The following is a 17072-nucleotide window of genomic DNA, read 5'->3' as shown; positions in this document are numbered from 1 at the left end:
TGTTGGGGAATAGCTAGTTACATGTAACCTATTCAATCTAATTAAATTACAAAATAAATGTAATTATAAAAATATGTTGTTGAGATATGTTATTAAATTATAGCTACTAGTCAAAATGGCAGTGATTACAAAGGTATTTCATACGAAAATATTATTTTTGGTAACATTTATTCTGTTGCTTTGCACCTTTTCGCAATGCAGGAATACGGCCTTTTGGTACAGCCTATTTGTGGAAATTTTTCTGCTTTTTTAGAGAAGTAGTCAAAACATAATCAAATGTAGGTGAGTAACTTTACTTTGACTGAGTAATTAAAATAGTTACAAAATTTATTACATTTTTAACAGGGTAACTTGTAATCTGTAATCTAGAGTAACCTTCCCAACTGTATTTATAATGTAAGGTCTAATTTGGTTAGTTTTCTAGTATGTGCAATGGCACCTACTGTACAAAATACAGGATAATAATCAAGTCATTTTCATGGCAAACAAGCAAACATGCCTACACACAAGCACAGGCCTAGACACTTTATTAGTAATACACCTGTTAACAAAGTCAAGCTTTAAACTCAGGAAGTAAGAAAAGCGAAGCAGTGTACAGAAAGTAAAAATATGTTTTCAGTATGAAGCTCATTTGCTTTTGCCGTTACATACACAGTAAAAATTATTATGTTCACAACAGGTCATATATCTGAATAAGTTATTAGACAGTGAGAAAAAAAGATCAGCTGATCATAACATTAAAAAGTGCATGCAGTTTGTGTATCAAATGCAAATAAACTGCAAAATAATAAGAAAAAATACATAGAAGCAGGTATACATCTTGAAGGTACAATTTCCCAACAGATTGTCTACACAGCAAAAACCAGAATTATTCAGTTATTTACTTGTATATTAATGATGATGAATCATGGATTTATTACTGCATATTGTGTTGCACTACATGCTTGCTCTTGTAGCTGGTGTGTATCAACCTGTTGAGATTTCCCTTGTGTTTTTAGACAGCTTCACTAAAATAGGAACCATTCTTTATGTGGGCTTGTAAAGTCCAGTAAGACAAAGCATGTGATATCAGGCTACACAAATAAACTTGACTTGACATGTAGATAACAAGTCAAGTAAAATATCACTCAGTTGCTTCACAGTATGTGCATATATGTGCATTTCACAAAATAAATTACATAATAATGTACATAAATATCAAGTCTAAAGACACAGCATCATGACAAACTGGTCCAGTGTTTACCAAAAGATGCAAAGTTACAAGGCTGCTCTCCCGTTATTTTACTGAGAGGGAAGACTGTGAGAAAGGGAAATAGAGTTCTGGATGCCCCACACTTCGAGGGCCTGGATCTTGAAATGTCCCTTGCAGAGTGGGATGCTCTTGAATGTGTCACAAGGCTCTGAGTATCCCCTTTCTAGGTCTTCCTGTAGGCAGAGTGCGTGGCCTCCATCACCACCTAAGAGAGGACACATACATTAGCACTGCATACACACTGTTAACTCTTGACTTTGAGACATTTTTCTAAACACCTAACTGGCATACCGATTATGAGCTGACTGTCACTGCCTGCTATGAACATGGATGCTTCATGTTCCTTGGGTCTTTTCGGCTGTTTGGCAGTCATGGGTTCTGCTGACGGGGCAGTGAAGGGGATCGTCAGGTAGCTGGGGTCTTGGGGGGTTCCAGCAGGACAAGTCAGAATTTTGGTGTCAGTGGTGGTGGTGGTTGTGATTGGGGAGATGCCACCATTGGATACTGGAGATGAGACGCCATTGCTGTCTTGCACCTGCCGAGGGGAGGCTCTCTTGGTCATTATGTTGACCATAGCCTGCTGGTAGCGCTCCATGCTGGGACGAAGCTGAAAGAGTGTGAAAATTTCTCGTTTGACTTAAGATAATAAAGATCAAAATCTACTGACTCGATACATGTTGCAGCAAACACATATGACGAATTCAAGTGGAAACAAGTGGTAAAGTGTCTTACCGTAAAAACAAAACATTCCCCAGTTCCAAAGAATGTAAGTCCCTCAGAGTCATACTTTTGTCTTTCTATTACATCTGTGGACAGGAAGGCACCAAAGACCTGAGAAATGAGAAACACAAATATTCAATATCACACCAAGTGTATTCCACAAACAAACTGTAGTCATTATTGGTATTACAGTACGACAGGTTCAAATTGAAGGTTGAATAAATAGAAATAAAATGGTTGTAGAATGGAATTTCCAATCCCAATCAACGTAGCAGGATGGTTAGGCGGTGGCCATTTTTATGTGTATGATTGTCAGTGCAACCATTGTAGCTGGCTAACTAACCAACTTGCAGCAAGTCTGAACTGAGGTTTATCAGCAACGACCAAACAAGCAGTGGGGTAGTACCCTTACATTCTGAAACAAGCAATTCCCTGCTTTTAAAATATTACCAAAACTGCTATTTTTCTGTTTCTTTTATTGCCATTAATTTTATGTTTATTGAAACATGATGTATTTTTTTATTTTTTATTTATTTTTTACCAGGGGCGATTCTAGGACCAGAGGTTTAGGGGTGTTGAGCACCCAGAGAGCTGCCTGGCCAGGCAAGATAAATTTCACTTTTTTGTACATTTTAACTCAATTTCACTCCCACATTTGTGAAAGAAAAGCTGCTGTATTTTTTTGTGTTAAAATATTACGTTGCAACCAAGTACTGTGTGGTTTTGACACTTTTCTAGCTTGTTAAAAAGGGACATACAGTAAAAAAATAAATAAATAAATAAAAGTCTCTCAAATTTGCTGGTGAAGCTGGTGATTGTTGAAACAGTGCACCAACTACTAGACTAACAAGTTTAACTAAGATGGTTTGTGTGTTTTATGCTGAGTTAACAAGGCAGTTAAGCTAACGCTAGTCTTAGTTTGGTGAAGAGAGAAACTTGATTGATGAACTTGACTGATCATATTTTTTCTGTTTACTAAGAAAAATAAGGGTAAGAATAGGCCACAAAATGGTGTTCACGGCCTCACTGATGTGTGTTGTCATCATAACAACTAACAACAATCGCCATTTTCTTTTGCACATGTCTAATGGCCACAGCAAAATGTCCTTTCTACTCATTTTATTTCTATAGGTGAATAAATTAGAAAAGCACATGCAGCAAAATTATCCTGTGTATCCAAATATAATCTGTGTTATCTGATGTTACCTCTTCATCCACAGTTTTGATAATCAAGACTGCTGGTTCGTGTCCCTCCACGTGTGTATAGAATCTATATGGGAGAGAAAAAAAAACAAGAGCATGAGTTGTTTTTAATATCCAATAAATTGCTATATATGCATTTTGAATCATAATAAGAATGAAATGGACAATGGACAATCAAATGGATCACAACTTTAACAATTAACATAACTTTCCACAGCATCCTACTTTATGTTTTACAAGTGGCCACTTTTCCTGTGGAGCACTGCTTTTTTGAACCATGAGTTAAACAATAAAAGTTAGGACTTGCACTTGACTTTCACTGTCATAGCAAACATGTTGATAGTGAAAACACGCTGCCTCTCTCTGTTATGTAACAGGACCTGAGAATCTGTTTTTCACTGCTGGCACACGGTATTCAGCAGTTATTGATCCATGACGACCTGACCTCATTTAACAACTCAGGTATAAAGAGACAGAACTGAAAGATATAAACGCTTTTGATATATGAAAGAAACACTCCTAGTCATAATTCATGTCTGTGGAACACCAACTCATTAGTTCTTTGTCTCACAGATGGTTTCTCAGTGATGTTAAAGTATTAAACAAAGGTAACTCACAAAGCCAGGCCTCTTCCTTGTTCAGCTGTACTAAAAAGCCTGATGGGGCTGAAAAGGGCAAATCGCTCAGGTATCCAGGCCCAGACGACTCTCATCTCAGTCCCTGTCACAACACTGGAGGTGAAGTTGTTAAAGTCCACCGTCTCAACCGACTGCCTTTAGGAACATAAAAATAGCTATGGTGAGAATATGAAATTGAAAAAAAGTTAAATGTAAGCAGTTTTTTTCCCAGCACTTTACTCATAGATCTCATGAAACATCCTTTACAAAACATAATGAATTATAACACTGTAAAAAGAAACTGGTTGTTTTAACTTTAAAAATGTATTGTCTGAGCTGCCTTAAATTTTTAAGTTGTCTGAATTTGAGAATACATGTTGAGATCATTTTGTAATGATTCAAAACAAATCAACTTTTCTAGTAAAATAAACCTGATTGTAATTTTGTTTAGTTATGTAAACTAAATTATTTAAGTAAGGGTAATAAGTAAGGGTAATTTGGGATCAAATTTACTGGACTAGAAAAGTTTATTTATTTAAATCATTACAAAATTACCCGAACTTGTCTTCTCAAATTCAGTGAACTTAAAATTTTAAGGCAGTTCATTCACTAACTTTATGAATTAAAACATCTAGTTTCTTTTTAAACTGTATTTGAAGCTTATTCAATCTCAATCTTCAATCTCCGTATTTCTTATTTGCCTCTCACTGTCCAATTTATATCAATTTTCGGCATTAACCCACCTCTTCTGATGTGTGCTGACACCCTTTTGCATGAGGGAGTCCTTATTGGCATTGAACAGGAGGTTGAGCTCTCTCCGTGTGGCCATCGGAATCATGAAGGCCTTTTCCAGAAGCTTCTCAGCCGTGATGTGGCGAGCTATGTTCTGAACGAACCTTTTCATATCTGTTCTGAAGTCCTCCACGTCCGCCACTCGAGATGAAACAGAGATTTTGTAGAGGCTAAGCAAAGCCAATGCCACCCTGCGCAAATAATAATTGTGAAATACTTTTACTGCATTGTTTCAGAAGTCATGGGTTATATCATGACAAATATTCAGATTACAGGATTTTGTTGACATGTTAAGATGCAGCAAAAACGAACCTGTAGAGGACCTTGTAGCCCTCCAATAAGTAGACATCCAGCACTCTGATGGCGTATGTGAACGGGAGGTCAGCGAATATCCACATGGTCCAGTCAGAGTAAAACTCAAAGAGGTTCTGGTGAGAGCTGGCGATCAGCTTACGGATGCCTCTGCAGCACCTGTTAGCGAGGTCTCCGAAGGTCATGCAAGAAGCACGGTACGTGAGGAAGGTCTGGTCGATGTAACGTTTGTTGGGGTCAGTGTAGCAGATAAGTCGTGACACACTGTGGAAACACTCAGCTTCGTCCTCGCTGAAGTGGAGGAGGAGGGAGACCAATTCGGGCAGGATGGGGCAGAAGTTCATGTCTGGGATAGATTGGCCGAGGCAAAGGAGGATCTTTTTCACAGAGTTCAGGCCTGCTTTGTTGAGACAGTATCTGGATAAGAGAAGAACAATCAATAACATGCTTTTTAAAGCTCATTTGGTGAGACTTCTATGTGAAGGTATACACGTATACATTACAATTCAACACTTAAAGGTCCAGTGTGTAGGATAAGGGGGATATATTGATAGAATATAATATTGAACATAATATTTATAACTAGGCATTTATTGGTTTAGAATCACTCGAAAACAAGAATCATTGTGTTTTCGTTACCTTAGAATGAGCTGTTTACATCAACATACGGAGCAGGTCCTCTTCCATGGTGTTCACCATGTTGTTTCTACAGTAGCCCAGAACAGACAAACCAAACACTGGCTCTACATAGGGCCATTCACATTTTAAGTTTTAGCATTTTTGTGTTGGCCATTGTAGCTTTCCCACATGCACACGGGAGAGCTTTCAGTTGGTTGCAATGTTGCAATCTTGCCACTAGTTGCCACTGAATCCTAACAGACCTTGAAAGCACAGCTGTGGTATTTTTTTCATGGGATCATTCATCTCATGATGTTCAATTATCTTTTATCACTTCTGGACAAAATTTGCATCTTGCATCATTGTCTTTCTGGGTAGAAGGCAATCCATTTTCAAAAGTTAAAAAACACAAATGGCCACTAAAGTAAAAATTAAACAAATAGATATCATCTGACATGCTTAAATATGATGAGGGCACTTTATGCTTTTTAGGTTTGTTCTTTTGCCAGTTTAAAGGTCAAGTGTGTAGGGTTAGTGGCATCTAGTGGTAAGGTTGTAGAACTAAAACCTCCACCATGTGACAAGCGTGTAGGGGAACTACAGTGTCAAAAAATGCGAAAATGCAATTTGGCTTATCTAGAGTCAGTGTTTGGTTTGTCTGTTCTGGGCTACTGTAGAAACAACATGGTGGACTCCGTGTAAGAGGACCACCTCCTAATGTAGATATAAACGGCTCATTGTGAGGTAGCGGAAACAAAACAATTCTTATTTTCAGGCGACTATAAACCAATAAAAACGTAGTTAAGAATATTTCCCTAAATCATACATATTGGATCTTTAAAGTTCATACAGTAGATCTATTAGCATAATTTCCCTGGAATATGTTTATCTTTTGTGTGTGTGTGTGTGTGTGTGTGTGTGTGTGTGTGTGTGTCTGTGTGTACATTGCAATATGTCGATGAAATATGAACCAATTTTCCCATAAAAGTACCGGGGTATTTCTCCTGCCTCCATGTACTCTGGGACTGGATGGTTGCTGATCTTCTGCTCTCCAAAGAGCGTCTTGGAGAGTTCATTGTAGACATCTCGGTCTGGAGTGACGCACCTACTGCAGATAAAACATCAACCCACATTCACAACATTAAGCTCAGTGGATTTAAATTAAAATGTGCACACTGATTTTGCAAAGGCCATATCAGTTCCCACAAACACACTGCCTTTGTGACAGAATGTATATATTTTATATTTTTAATTTAAATGTGAGTCCTAACCTGGAATTGATGCTGTGGATGATGTGATAGTACGCTTTGGCCCTCAGTGTGTGGGGCATGGCCCAGAATCCCTCTCGACCCATAATTTTCAACTGCTGATGATCACTCTTCAAGATCTGCTGGTATCTCTTTGCAGCTTCTGGGTCAATCTTCTCCCAGTCCACAAACTGGCCATACTTCATCCCTGAGCTGGAGCAAATTTCCCAATTGTCCGACTCGGAGATAGTCATCATCGCCACTGACTTGAGACTGCCTTTACTGCCTGAGCAAAGTAGACATACATATATTTAATTTTCATTTTCCACAAAAAAGTAAAAATATTTGGTGAATTGAATACATTATAAAATCATTATTTCAGTACCACTAAGCTCTCTTGTTGGTGATTGCTTGTTTGGTTTAGACTTGGACTTCTTTAAGGGGACTCGAACACCAGCCCCATCTCTCTGCCTCGGTGGACAGCACATTGCAAAGTTTGCCACATCGTAGTTAGTGTAAAGCTCTGATGTCTCATAACTGTAAAAGGACCTGGAGAGCAGTTGATTGTGTATTAATTATATATTCAGTAATAATTGTGCCTGTTTTTAGACTTTTTTATTTTTGGGCATGATCTGTCTGTTATCCAATTTTGCCACAACATTAAAATAAAAATCCACATAATTAGAAATAAACAAGCTTGTTGCTGTATGTTGTCTAGTCAGTAACATAATGCAAGCTGAATATAAAAACATACCTGGAGCGAGGTCGTAGAGAGGTTTCCTCTGTCTGTGTCTGCTCACCATAATTCTTACTGTCCTCCGCACTGTAATAGGAGTGAGACCTTTGCCTGCCCCTGCTTCCTGCCATAGATTCCAGGTCTTGGTCAGACGATGTGACCATCGAGATTGAATTCATGTTTCCACAGTTGGAGAACTCCGGCGTTCTTGAAACATCGATCATCTCAAATCTTATTCTTCCACAAAATACAAGCTGGAAGGTGTAATGTGTCCTGTCACAAGCCGCATGTTCTGAGGATCAGGGCTTTATAAAGGCCTGTGGGCTGAGGTCATGTGAGACAGGCATAGTGGTATGGTTTGTTTGTGGTGAGTCAAGTTCCAATGATTTTTTTTTCCCAGCACAATGAAGTGTTCCCTTCTCAGAAGTCTGGCAAACACCTACAGTGCCACCATAATTACAACCAAAATACAAAGAATAAAAATTTCCAGATCACATGACAAACAGACACATTTTTGAACGCATAATTTAACCACGTGTCCTTCAAATAACCCTTCTAATGGAAACTGTTATTTATGTTACATAAACCCAATCCACTCACTCTCTGTAATAGATTTTTCATTATTGCACTCAGAGATAGGCAGTATTTCAATTAAATGTATTTCAAATACATATTGAATTCATTCATTCATTCATTCATTCATCTTCTAACCGCTTCATCCTCTTGAGGGTCGCGGGGGGGCTGGAGCCTATCCCAGCTGACATCGGGCGAGAGGCAGGGTACACCCTGGACAGGTCGCCAGACTATCGCAGGGCTGACACATAGAGACAAACAACCATTCACGCTCACATTCACACCTATGGACAATTTAGAGTTATCAATTAACCTAGTCCCCAATCTGCATGTCTTTGGACTGTGGGAGGAAGCCGGAGTGCCCGGAGAGAACCCACGCTGACACGGGGAGAACATGCAACATATTGAATTACTTTTTAGTATTTCGGAATTTATATTTTGCTGATCAGAAAAAAATAGGATTTAATTTGTTACAACACACTTTAAAAAGAAAATACTTTAAGAGCTTGTACCTCTTTCTCTTCGCCTTTAAGATAACCTGATAGGCCATTTCAAATCTATGACGTGGGAAATTACCAGTATGTAGAGACTTAAGGACAAACCCATATCGAGGCTACTAAATGCCTTAAATGTGATTATATCAGTTTGTGTAGAATGTATTTTTCTATTTTCAAATGACAAATTACTTGTATTTCAATCAGTTACATTAACTTATATCAGTATTTTGTATTTTATTTTGACATTTGACAAGCAAATATTTGTAATTTTTAACAAGGTATCTTTGATGTATTTGCACCAATTTCTCAAAATAAGGTCATCAGATATAGAAGGGTTATCATGTTTCTTTCTCTGAAAGAGCTTCATGCGCAACATCCAAATGCCAATGAGCCAATTCCAAGAAGTCTTCCAAAGGTTATTATTCTACACAACAGATATATGTTTTGATCCAAACACGACTACTGTTTGGTTATGACACATAAAACCCTCTACGAGTACTTATCTCATATGCGGGCTCCACATGTAATGGAGTTGAAAAACAAACTCACTAGCTTCATGACGTTAGCTGGTGTCGATTTCCATGAAGGCTGGGATTCATACTTGTACTTTGGATACACTGTAAGAAATAATAACACACGCACACACACATATTTTGACTGAATACTGTTCAGTCTATCGAGACTCACACTGTGACAATGGCTGTGAGACATACTCTTACTTTCTATGTGTCCTGTCACTCTGCATCAGGCTTTTAACAAGAATGACCAAGCATCTGAAGAATGTACTGTTTACACGGCATTACTTTAGGTCTCCTTATTTACTGTCAACAAAAATGCATCTCTCTCTTTGAGGGAAACACTCCACGCTGAACATAGGCTACTTTTCAAGATGATTATTAAGTCTGAGTCTCTGGAGAGAGGATGCACAGGTTTACTGTTTACTATTTCTATAATAGAAAAAGGGAAAAATGCCAGCACTCACTACTCCTTTTGGTAAATTTAATAAACCAACTTGGGTGGCAGTACCAGAAGAATCAGAGCAGGTGTGTGGAAAGACACTTTACACTTCTGCCAGAACGGAAGTGGCGGAAGTGTAAAGTGTCTTTCCACACACCTGCTCTGATTGCTTCGAGCGTACTTAAACGCCACTTCCGTAACCTGAGTAACACACTGAAGAAGACTTTCTGTCAAAATGTCTGTGTTTCTGGTACTGCCACCCAAGTTGGTTTATTAAATTTACCAAAAAGACACTTGTGAGTGCTGGCATTTTTCCCTTTTTCGCTGTTTTTGGCTGTGCACCTTTCCAGGGGATTTATTTTGAGAGTGCTTGCTTCTTTCCTGCGTATTTCTATAATAGCCCAACAGTTGACGCTGTTTTCACACTCAGAATGTTGAGGTTGACAGTATTCTTTTGGAAGGTAAAGTTAGTCTTCAATGACAGTCTGTCCATTGCTCCCATAACAGCATCAAATGTGTTAAGACAATGTGTGCTAACTTTCTTACCCACACTTGGTGGATATCATTGAGTAAACAACCACCAACTTGAGTAAAAGTCATGTATATTTAAGGAAATAGCACTAATAAAATAAGTTTGTATGAAAATCTAATTTTCAGTAGAAGAGCACAGAGAGAAAAAGACATACAGAGGCAAGGTGCTTGGTTGTGGTGAGATGCTTTAAGTGAAGCTGGGCTGTGGGGGCTGGCTGTAACCCAGTGCAGCGCTGTGTAGCCATAGCCAAAGGACTGCTGGGTAGGCTACATTGGGTCCTGCTGTGAGCATGAGCTAGAGTGTGCCTGCAACAGAAACACCTGTAGTTAAAAGAGCATGGTTCTGGTCACATTGTCAAAATATTCTCTTGGTTTCCTGGACAGCAACACAATTATCATTTGTGAGTGTTTTTTTTTTTTTTTTTTTTTACTGTAAACTCAGTAGCCTGCTCCTCCTGTTTCTTCAGGGACTTGAAGGCTTTGAGCTTGTCCATGTGGAAAACACAACGACAGTGATGGTGTCAGTATTCAGTTACACTGCAGCTGAGGGGCAAGGGCTGAGACATTGGGTTTGTAAAAACTGACCTCTGGGTCATCTCAGCAGCTGACCATTCCTGACAGACAAAGATTAATACAGTCCAGATCTAAAGTAGAAAAAGAGAAACATGCAGATCTCCACCAGGTGTGTCTGGGAGCATGTGGGTGGGGAATAGGGAGTGCAGAGCAGGCTGTGTTTCCAACATGTCTGCATGACAGTAGTGGATTAAAGGGGGGACAATATACAGATAGAGAATGTGAGGTCGAAGTCACCCTGTATTTTTTTTTTTTTTTTTTTTTTTTTTTTTGGACATGGGCGCCACCTTGTGAGGACAACACTCTGTTACCTGTGACTGGGGGCTGGTCAAGCAATGGTGTTTGGACAACGTAGTCAGGATAAACAACATAGACCTTGGTGCACTACTTCCACTCATTTACGCAGATATTGTAAATGATCTCATTTTTGGACTGAGTGCAAACACTTTGGTGAGAGAGATGATGCCCCCATCTTACCCGTGTGATGTGGGCTACCTTCACATTCTCTATAAGAAAAGCTGAATCTGGGGCGTCGGTGTAGTGGCGTAGAGCAGGCGCCCCATGTACAAGGCTGTTGCCACAGCGGCCCGGGTTCGACTCCAGCCTGTGGCCCTTTGCTGCATGTCCTTCCCTCTCTCTCTCCCCCCTTCACACTTAAGCTGTCCTATCCATTAAAGGCTAAAATGCCCAAAAAATATCTTAAAAAAAAAAAAGAAAAGCTGAATCTCAACTTGGCGACAAATGTAACAAAAGTAAGGATTTATTCATCTCATATCATATATTGTGTAGCCTAAGAAATGAATCTGCAGATGCTCCTGTTGTAAGTGAGACCAAAGTTTTATGCACGTAAGTTTTTGAGCCATGACAAAGGCCAAAATGTGGCCTGGGACAGATTTTAGTGCCTTTTGCAATGTGATTTTGATCGCTTGTGGCCCCTACCAGTCAGCAGTCAATAATAGTAGAAAACAGTCAATAAAATAGTTTTTTTTTTTTCAAGAATTGTGAATCACCAGAACCATAGAGGTCCTTTTGGATACCTTCATAAATGTGCACAAAAATGTTAGGCTGATGGGTCAAGTACCATTCTGATAGGGCAGGTAAGAGGGGACAGGGCAGTCTGTAAGTGGTGAAGACAGAGACAGAGCATCTTTGGTGGTGCATTTTTTCATGCTTATCTGTTATTGGCCAATACAGTCATTGGCCCCCAGGTCCTGCACCATCTGAGCAGCACAGCGCTGTTGCAGTGGAGAATGTCCCTAACCAATCAACAACCTGAATACAGTTGACATTGTGTTGGCCTGATAATAATATCCTAATTTCATCTTCATTTCTTTGAAGTCTGACAAAATGCTCTGTGAGTCTGACAACCTGACAGTACAATAGCATATTAAAAGAAAAACAATGTGCAAATAGCAAACTACTTTTAAACACATAACTAAAAATGTCCTTTTTTCATATTCCCATTTCCCTTTGTTTATTGAGCTGTAGCTAGCATCTTGTGGCAGCCAATGCAAGAGTTACCTTGCTGTGGCGCTAAGGGACTGCTCTTTACTTATCAGAGGAGGAAGATGGCTGGGGTATGACTTTTTTTTTTTTTTTTTACCCTCTCTCTGTTTGTTTTTCCTCTGACAGAAGCATATTAATGGTGCGTTCCAGGCAACCCGTAACTCGTGTTTTCACAACCTGTAACCCGTGAAAGTGCACTGGAACTGCAGTCAAACCCGTAACTTCCCACCCGTGAACTCGTACCAGATCGATGTACTTCCAGTTACGGTTTCTGACGTCACACAGTCCTCTAAACCAATTACCTTACTCCTCTAAACAACAATGGCAGCCCCATGGATGTGGTGTTGCTGCATGTGATACATGGTAAGAAATAGACATAAAGTAACCCTAATGTTAACGCATTATTGGCAGCCGCTCTAACAGCTGGTTTCTAGTGCAAGAACACAAAATACGTTTCTAAACACACAGATAACGTAAAAAAATAGCCTATAATAGCATCTGTGACCCTATCCTCCTCCGTTTCACTCAAATGAACAAGGAGCAGGTACCTGTGGCGATAGCAATAATGGGGAAGCACAAACAAACGGTTCGCCATGTTCAGCGTTAAACAGGAAGTAACTGGCAGTTTGCCGTAACTTTCCTGGAACGCTACAAAGTCGTAACTCGTGACTTGAAGTCTTGACTTACGAATTCAAAAGCCTGCCTGGAACGCACCATTAGTAACGAACAGTCCCTACAGACTGTTTGGCTAAAGGCAACAATGCGGGACGCTGCAGCGGCAGGACGCCACCTGGGAGCGGATGAAGAGCTCCACTCGGCGGGCGCATCCTCGGGCCTCGCTGCCTCAGCTATCCGGACTGGATTCATGGCGGGACCACGATGGCGAGCGGCTGCTGCGGAAGACAGACTGTTGCAAAGGCCGCACAGCATGATTTGTGCCAGCCTTAATTTACGGTTGAACATAAGAAAGCGGGGACCAAACGCACGTTCCTCTCCTCTCATGTGTTCCCATGACAACAAACAAGTGGTCAAGTTTTTGAATAAACTTGTGCCATTCATAACAAAACGTTTGGCCCGTATTATCAGTCTTTAAAACTTGTTGACGACACCTTGGAAAGTGTTTATCAAATCCTTTAGAGTATTCATCCTCGGTTGTAGTGGACACCAACAACCATGGTAAGTTTTTATCCTGATAAGTAATGTCACTTTGCCTGTTTGCCAAATTAGCATCCTGCTTTTCAAAGACTTCTCTGTTCCGATCTTGATTTCTAATCCTGCTAGAAACGAGGATCCAGCTCCACGGATACAAGGAGCAGCTCTGACACCCGCCGCTATCACATGCGCGCTCCCACCTCTCAGGTTGATGAAAGCCTGTTTGGGAGGTCAACACAGGTGAGTTAGTGTGGCCATTACATATTGTAATCAACCATAGATGATTGACCTGTTGCTGAGCCCAGGTTCATAGCACCAGTTTATTGCTATGGTGTGACAGCAGTGCTCAGTGTTAGTTTGAAACACCTGTTACTGAGTCTGGGTGTGTGCAGGTGCAGAGGTCACAAGTTTTGACTTGGTTTGTGAGACATCTAACTCTGTCCAGATATCACAGTTAGACAAATGTGGAAACTCAGCCTCCAAGGCCAAGAATCAGTCCCAGAAGAACCAAGAAGGAGAGACTGTTCAAATCATCACCAATAACCTCATCCGTAACCTCAGGTAGGCTAACACTCACTGATAACCTCCATAGATTGTCTGTCAGTTTGCCCGTGGTGGTATGAAACCAGTAGTAATGCACACTTTAATAGATGTAAATTTAAGTAGCTACATTTAATTTCAGATTAATAAAAAGCAAATTTAAATGTCACAATATTGTAAAGATCCTTACGTGCCAGCTATCATGTACTGAAACCTCAAAAGCACATATAACAAACAAGCACCTGTCATTATGCCAGGATCCCATTTAGGGATCCTTCAAGAGAGTCCATCATACTGCCATCAGCTGAGTTCGAGCGGATCACTTCAACGTCCCAGGTTCTCACCAAGAAACAGAAGGAGGCCCTAAGGGAGGCTCATCAGAGGAAGAAAGAAGTGGACATTGTAGGAAACATGAAAAACTGAAACTGAAAAAAATGCTTTTTAACTTGCAGATTTACAATGTGACAATATTGTCTTACTCTTTTTCTCAATATACCTCTCATCCAGAGAGCTGCAGAGGAGAGGAAGAATCAGATCTATGAGGCAGACCTGTCCCGGAAGGACAACCAGGCACTGACCGAACTGGAACGTGAGGCCCAGGACCGTGCCAAGAGCTTGGTAGAGAAGGCCAGTGTCTCAAAGATGGAGCAAGAGCAGGAGATCAAACAGCTCAACACGGTAGGGAGCAGCTGCAGACATGAAAGTTTCAAAATAGGCCTGAAAGTGAACGATTCAATTACTGGCAGTGCTACTGATTTTTGTATGAGTGTTATCAGTGCATCAGTACTTCTGTTTGTGATCCCCTTAGCTGATTCTGGGTGCTCAGTGTCAAGCCACACGTGATGCCCAGATCCGAGAGAAGAAACAGATCCAGGCAGAGTTGTTAGAGGAGGAGAAGCGTCTGGATGGCATGATGGAAGTGGAGCGCCGCAAGGCCTTGGAGGCTGTGGAGCTGAATAATGAGCTGCGCAGACAGGAGAGGATTGGGTGAGGGGAGCTCTACTGGGATATACACACAAAATGACTCACACTACACTGTAGGGATGATCTACCCAAACCACCCATGTCCCTCTAATAAGATCCTCTTCCCAATCAGCAGTAAAGGCAAAGGGCTTTCGTGTACTTATCATCTGTGTGTTACGCTTGTGTTATCTTTCAGCGAACTGCAGAAAATTCAGAACCAAATCCAGCAACATCTGGAGGAGAGGCAAGTGGAAGACGTGATGAAAGAGAAGGAGAAACAGCAGATACGGAAGAACCTGGAGAAAATGAACCTGGAGGACCTCAAGGTGCAGATACAGCCCACACAGAGACAACACAGAAACACATGCAGCAGAAAAGAGAACACTGACACGCATATGACACGAATATGCAACCACATGTAAGGTGCATCTGCACTGGTGTCCCTTTCTTCTTCCAGGCCCTGGAGAAGAAGAGGGAGGAGCGGAAGCGTCTGCAGGAAGAGATCGTTCGTATCAATAATGAGACCATACGGGCCAAGGAGCAGAGGAGAGAGGAGGAGAGGCTGGCTGACATGAGAGATGTGGAATATAGACGAAACAAAATGGTAAGATAAAAGCATATTATTTCCGAAGACAGTCCACATGAACTAAGTGCTAATCTCCAGTGACCAGCAGAAAATACACGTAGACGAACAGTAACACAAGGACAGTCTATATCCATAAAGTTCAGTTAAATAACTCACTCTCAACATCCTATCACTGAATTTGTGCAGAAGCAGCAGGCTGAATATGAAGCAGAGCAGAGACGGATCAAGAAGGAGAAGGAGTTGGAGATTACCAAACTGAGGGCCCAGCAAAGAGAGGCAAAAAACTACAAGGCAGAGCAGGTTGGGAAATAAAACTATTGGCTGGCCACTGCCATAAATGTAGTACCTGCTGAATTCAATTCCATAACAGAGTTAAATACTCTAATCACTTTTTAAAGACACATTTCATACAGATTCATGGGAATTAAAGCCTCCACTATGTCCAAATTCTTTGTGTCTGCATTTGAAAGGACGAGCTCCGTGCTCGGAGGAACCAAGAAGTCACAGAGAGAGAATGGAGGAGAAAGGAGAAAGAGCTCACTGAAAAGAAAGCGCAGCAGGCAGAGATGCTGAGGATGGCTCGTCTGGAGCAGGTTCGTTGCAAAGAGCACCTCCTGGCGATGGAGGCTGACCGGGAGAAGGCAGAGTTTGAGAGGGTGCTGAAGTAAGAAGCTTGATTTTAATTTTAATTTATTTACACATCATCAAATCTGTAGGATGGTTCAATCAGTGTACTAATAATGCAGCTAGTATCAAGGCCTTTATTTCATTTATTCGTACTATCTTACACATAAATCTATACCTTTTTAATAGCATTACTTTTCACTGCTATTTCTGCTTTTCTCCACAAAGAGCGCAGCAGGAAGCACTCATCAAACAGGAGGAGGCAGAGGAGAAGCAGCGTCAGAAAGCACACCGCTACTCAGAGACCATCCGAAATCAGGTGAAGGCACATGAGCTCTCAGCCGCAGCACAGCGCAGAGAAGTCTTTAAGGAGGCTGACAGGTTAATGGAGGAAGCCCGGCAAAGACGTGTGCGCCTGGATGAGGTCAAAAAGAAGAAGCTGAAGGAGCTCAGGTAAGTACTGGCGGGTTAACAGGTCTTTTTATATGGCTTATGTTTTGACATGGCTGTCTTTAACTGAAAAACCTGACATGTGTTTGTCAATGTGCAGGGCTACAGGGCTGTCTGAAATATACTGCAGTGAAGTGGAAAGGAAGGCCTGCGCTTGTTCACTATGATTCACTCACTACTGTATATAAGAATGTACCAATAAAGGTTTCTGTTGCACTTGAATTGCTTTATAAGCTTTTGATCATTGGTATGTACACATGATGGTGTTTGAGGATGGCTCACTGAGTGACAGCATGTTGCAAAAACAGCCTTCTTTTTGAGACAGTACAACTTCCTATCACACAGGCTGACTCTGCGGGAGACTGGGTACAATTTTGAGTTTTTAGTTAGGATAAAATGGCCCTTACAATTGGTGGGGTATCCTTCTAAAAGTTTTCAATTCTTCACGTGCACATCTGTACATGCAAAAAAAGTAATGGTGAATAAAGGAAATATTACAACACCTGGCATACACGGACCTGAGCATGAGGAGGGTTCAGAGTAAATATGCACACACAGTAAGGAGTCGGAGTAAGGGCCCTGGGGTTTGCTTCTCATCGTTGTGTCATTTCCGTACATACAGT

General features: G+C 40.8%; 2 protein-coding genes across 4 annotated transcripts; one reads left to right on the top strand and one right to left on the bottom strand.

The window, feature by feature from the left end:
- Positions 1-510: 510 nt before the first annotated feature.
- On the bottom strand, positions 511-7766 carry LOC125885709 (TBC1 domain family member 24-like). Of its 3 annotated transcripts, none has more exons than XM_049571428.1 (11): positions 7516-7766; positions 7147-7310; positions 6786-7047; positions 6506-6622; positions 4897-5313; positions 4536-4775; positions 3793-3948; positions 3179-3242; positions 1985-2083; positions 1544-1859; positions 511-1457 (listed from the first exon to the last, which is right to left on the bottom strand). In XM_049571428.1, exons 1-11 carry the CDS (start codon positions 7719-7721, stop codon positions 1282-1284), a joined length of 2217 nt encoding a protein of 738 aa, XP_049427385.1. In that variant the 5' UTR covers positions 7722-7766; the 3' UTR covers positions 511-1281. The 3 variants fall into 3 exon arrangements, with proteins under 3 accessions (XP_049427385.1, XP_049427387.1, XP_049427388.1); XM_049571430.1 differs by having other exon boundaries at positions 6506-6619; XM_049571431.1 differs by lacking the exon at positions 511-1457 and having other exon boundaries at positions 1585-1848.
- A 4877-nt stretch (positions 7767-12643) lies between these two features.
- LOC125885795 (cilia- and flagella-associated protein 45-like) lies at positions 12644-16616 on the top strand. The gene is made up of 12 exons (XM_049571578.1): positions 12644-13310; positions 13416-13526; positions 13732-13847; positions 14084-14228; positions 14334-14504; positions 14635-14813; positions 14986-15115; positions 15247-15393; positions 15562-15675; positions 15846-16039; positions 16228-16452; positions 16550-16616. Exons 1-12 carry the CDS (start codon positions 13308-13310, stop codon positions 16614-16616), a joined length of 1602 nt encoding a protein of 533 aa, XP_049427535.1. The 5' UTR covers positions 12644-13307.
- The last annotated feature ends 456 nt before the right edge of the window (positions 16617-17072 follow it).

Source organism: Epinephelus fuscoguttatus, linkage group LG3 (assembly GCF_011397635.1).
Source record: "Epinephelus fuscoguttatus linkage group LG3, E.fuscoguttatus.final_Chr_v1".
NCBI classification, from domain to species: Eukaryota; Metazoa; Chordata; class Actinopteri; order Perciformes; family Serranidae; genus Epinephelus; species Epinephelus fuscoguttatus.
This window is presented reverse-complemented; position numbering and strand designations above follow the sequence as displayed.

Bases quoted from the DNA above. Each gene is read 5' to 3' on its own strand.
- LOC125885709 (XM_049571428.1), bottom strand. From the start codon at position 7,721: ATGATCGATGTTTCAAGAACGCCGGAGTTCTCCAACTGTGGAAACATG. The intron at 6,623-6,785 runs GTTAGGACTCAC...TTTTATCTGCAG, and splicing joins ATCCACAGCATCAATTCCAG to TAGGTGCGTCACTCCAGACC. The intron at 4,776-4,896 runs GTTCGTTTTTGC...TTATTTGCGCAG, and splicing joins GGCTACAAGGTCCTCTACAG to GGTGGCATTGGCTTTGCTTA.
- LOC125885795 (XM_049571578.1), top strand. The intron at 13,848-14,083 runs GTAGGCTAACAC...TCATTATGCCAG, and splicing joins AACCTCATCCGTAACCTCAG to GATCCCATTTAGGGATCCTT. The intron at 16,453-16,549 runs GTAAGTACTGGC...GTCAATGTGCAG, and splicing joins AAGAAGCTGAAGGAGCTCAG to GGCTACAGGGCTGTCTGAAA.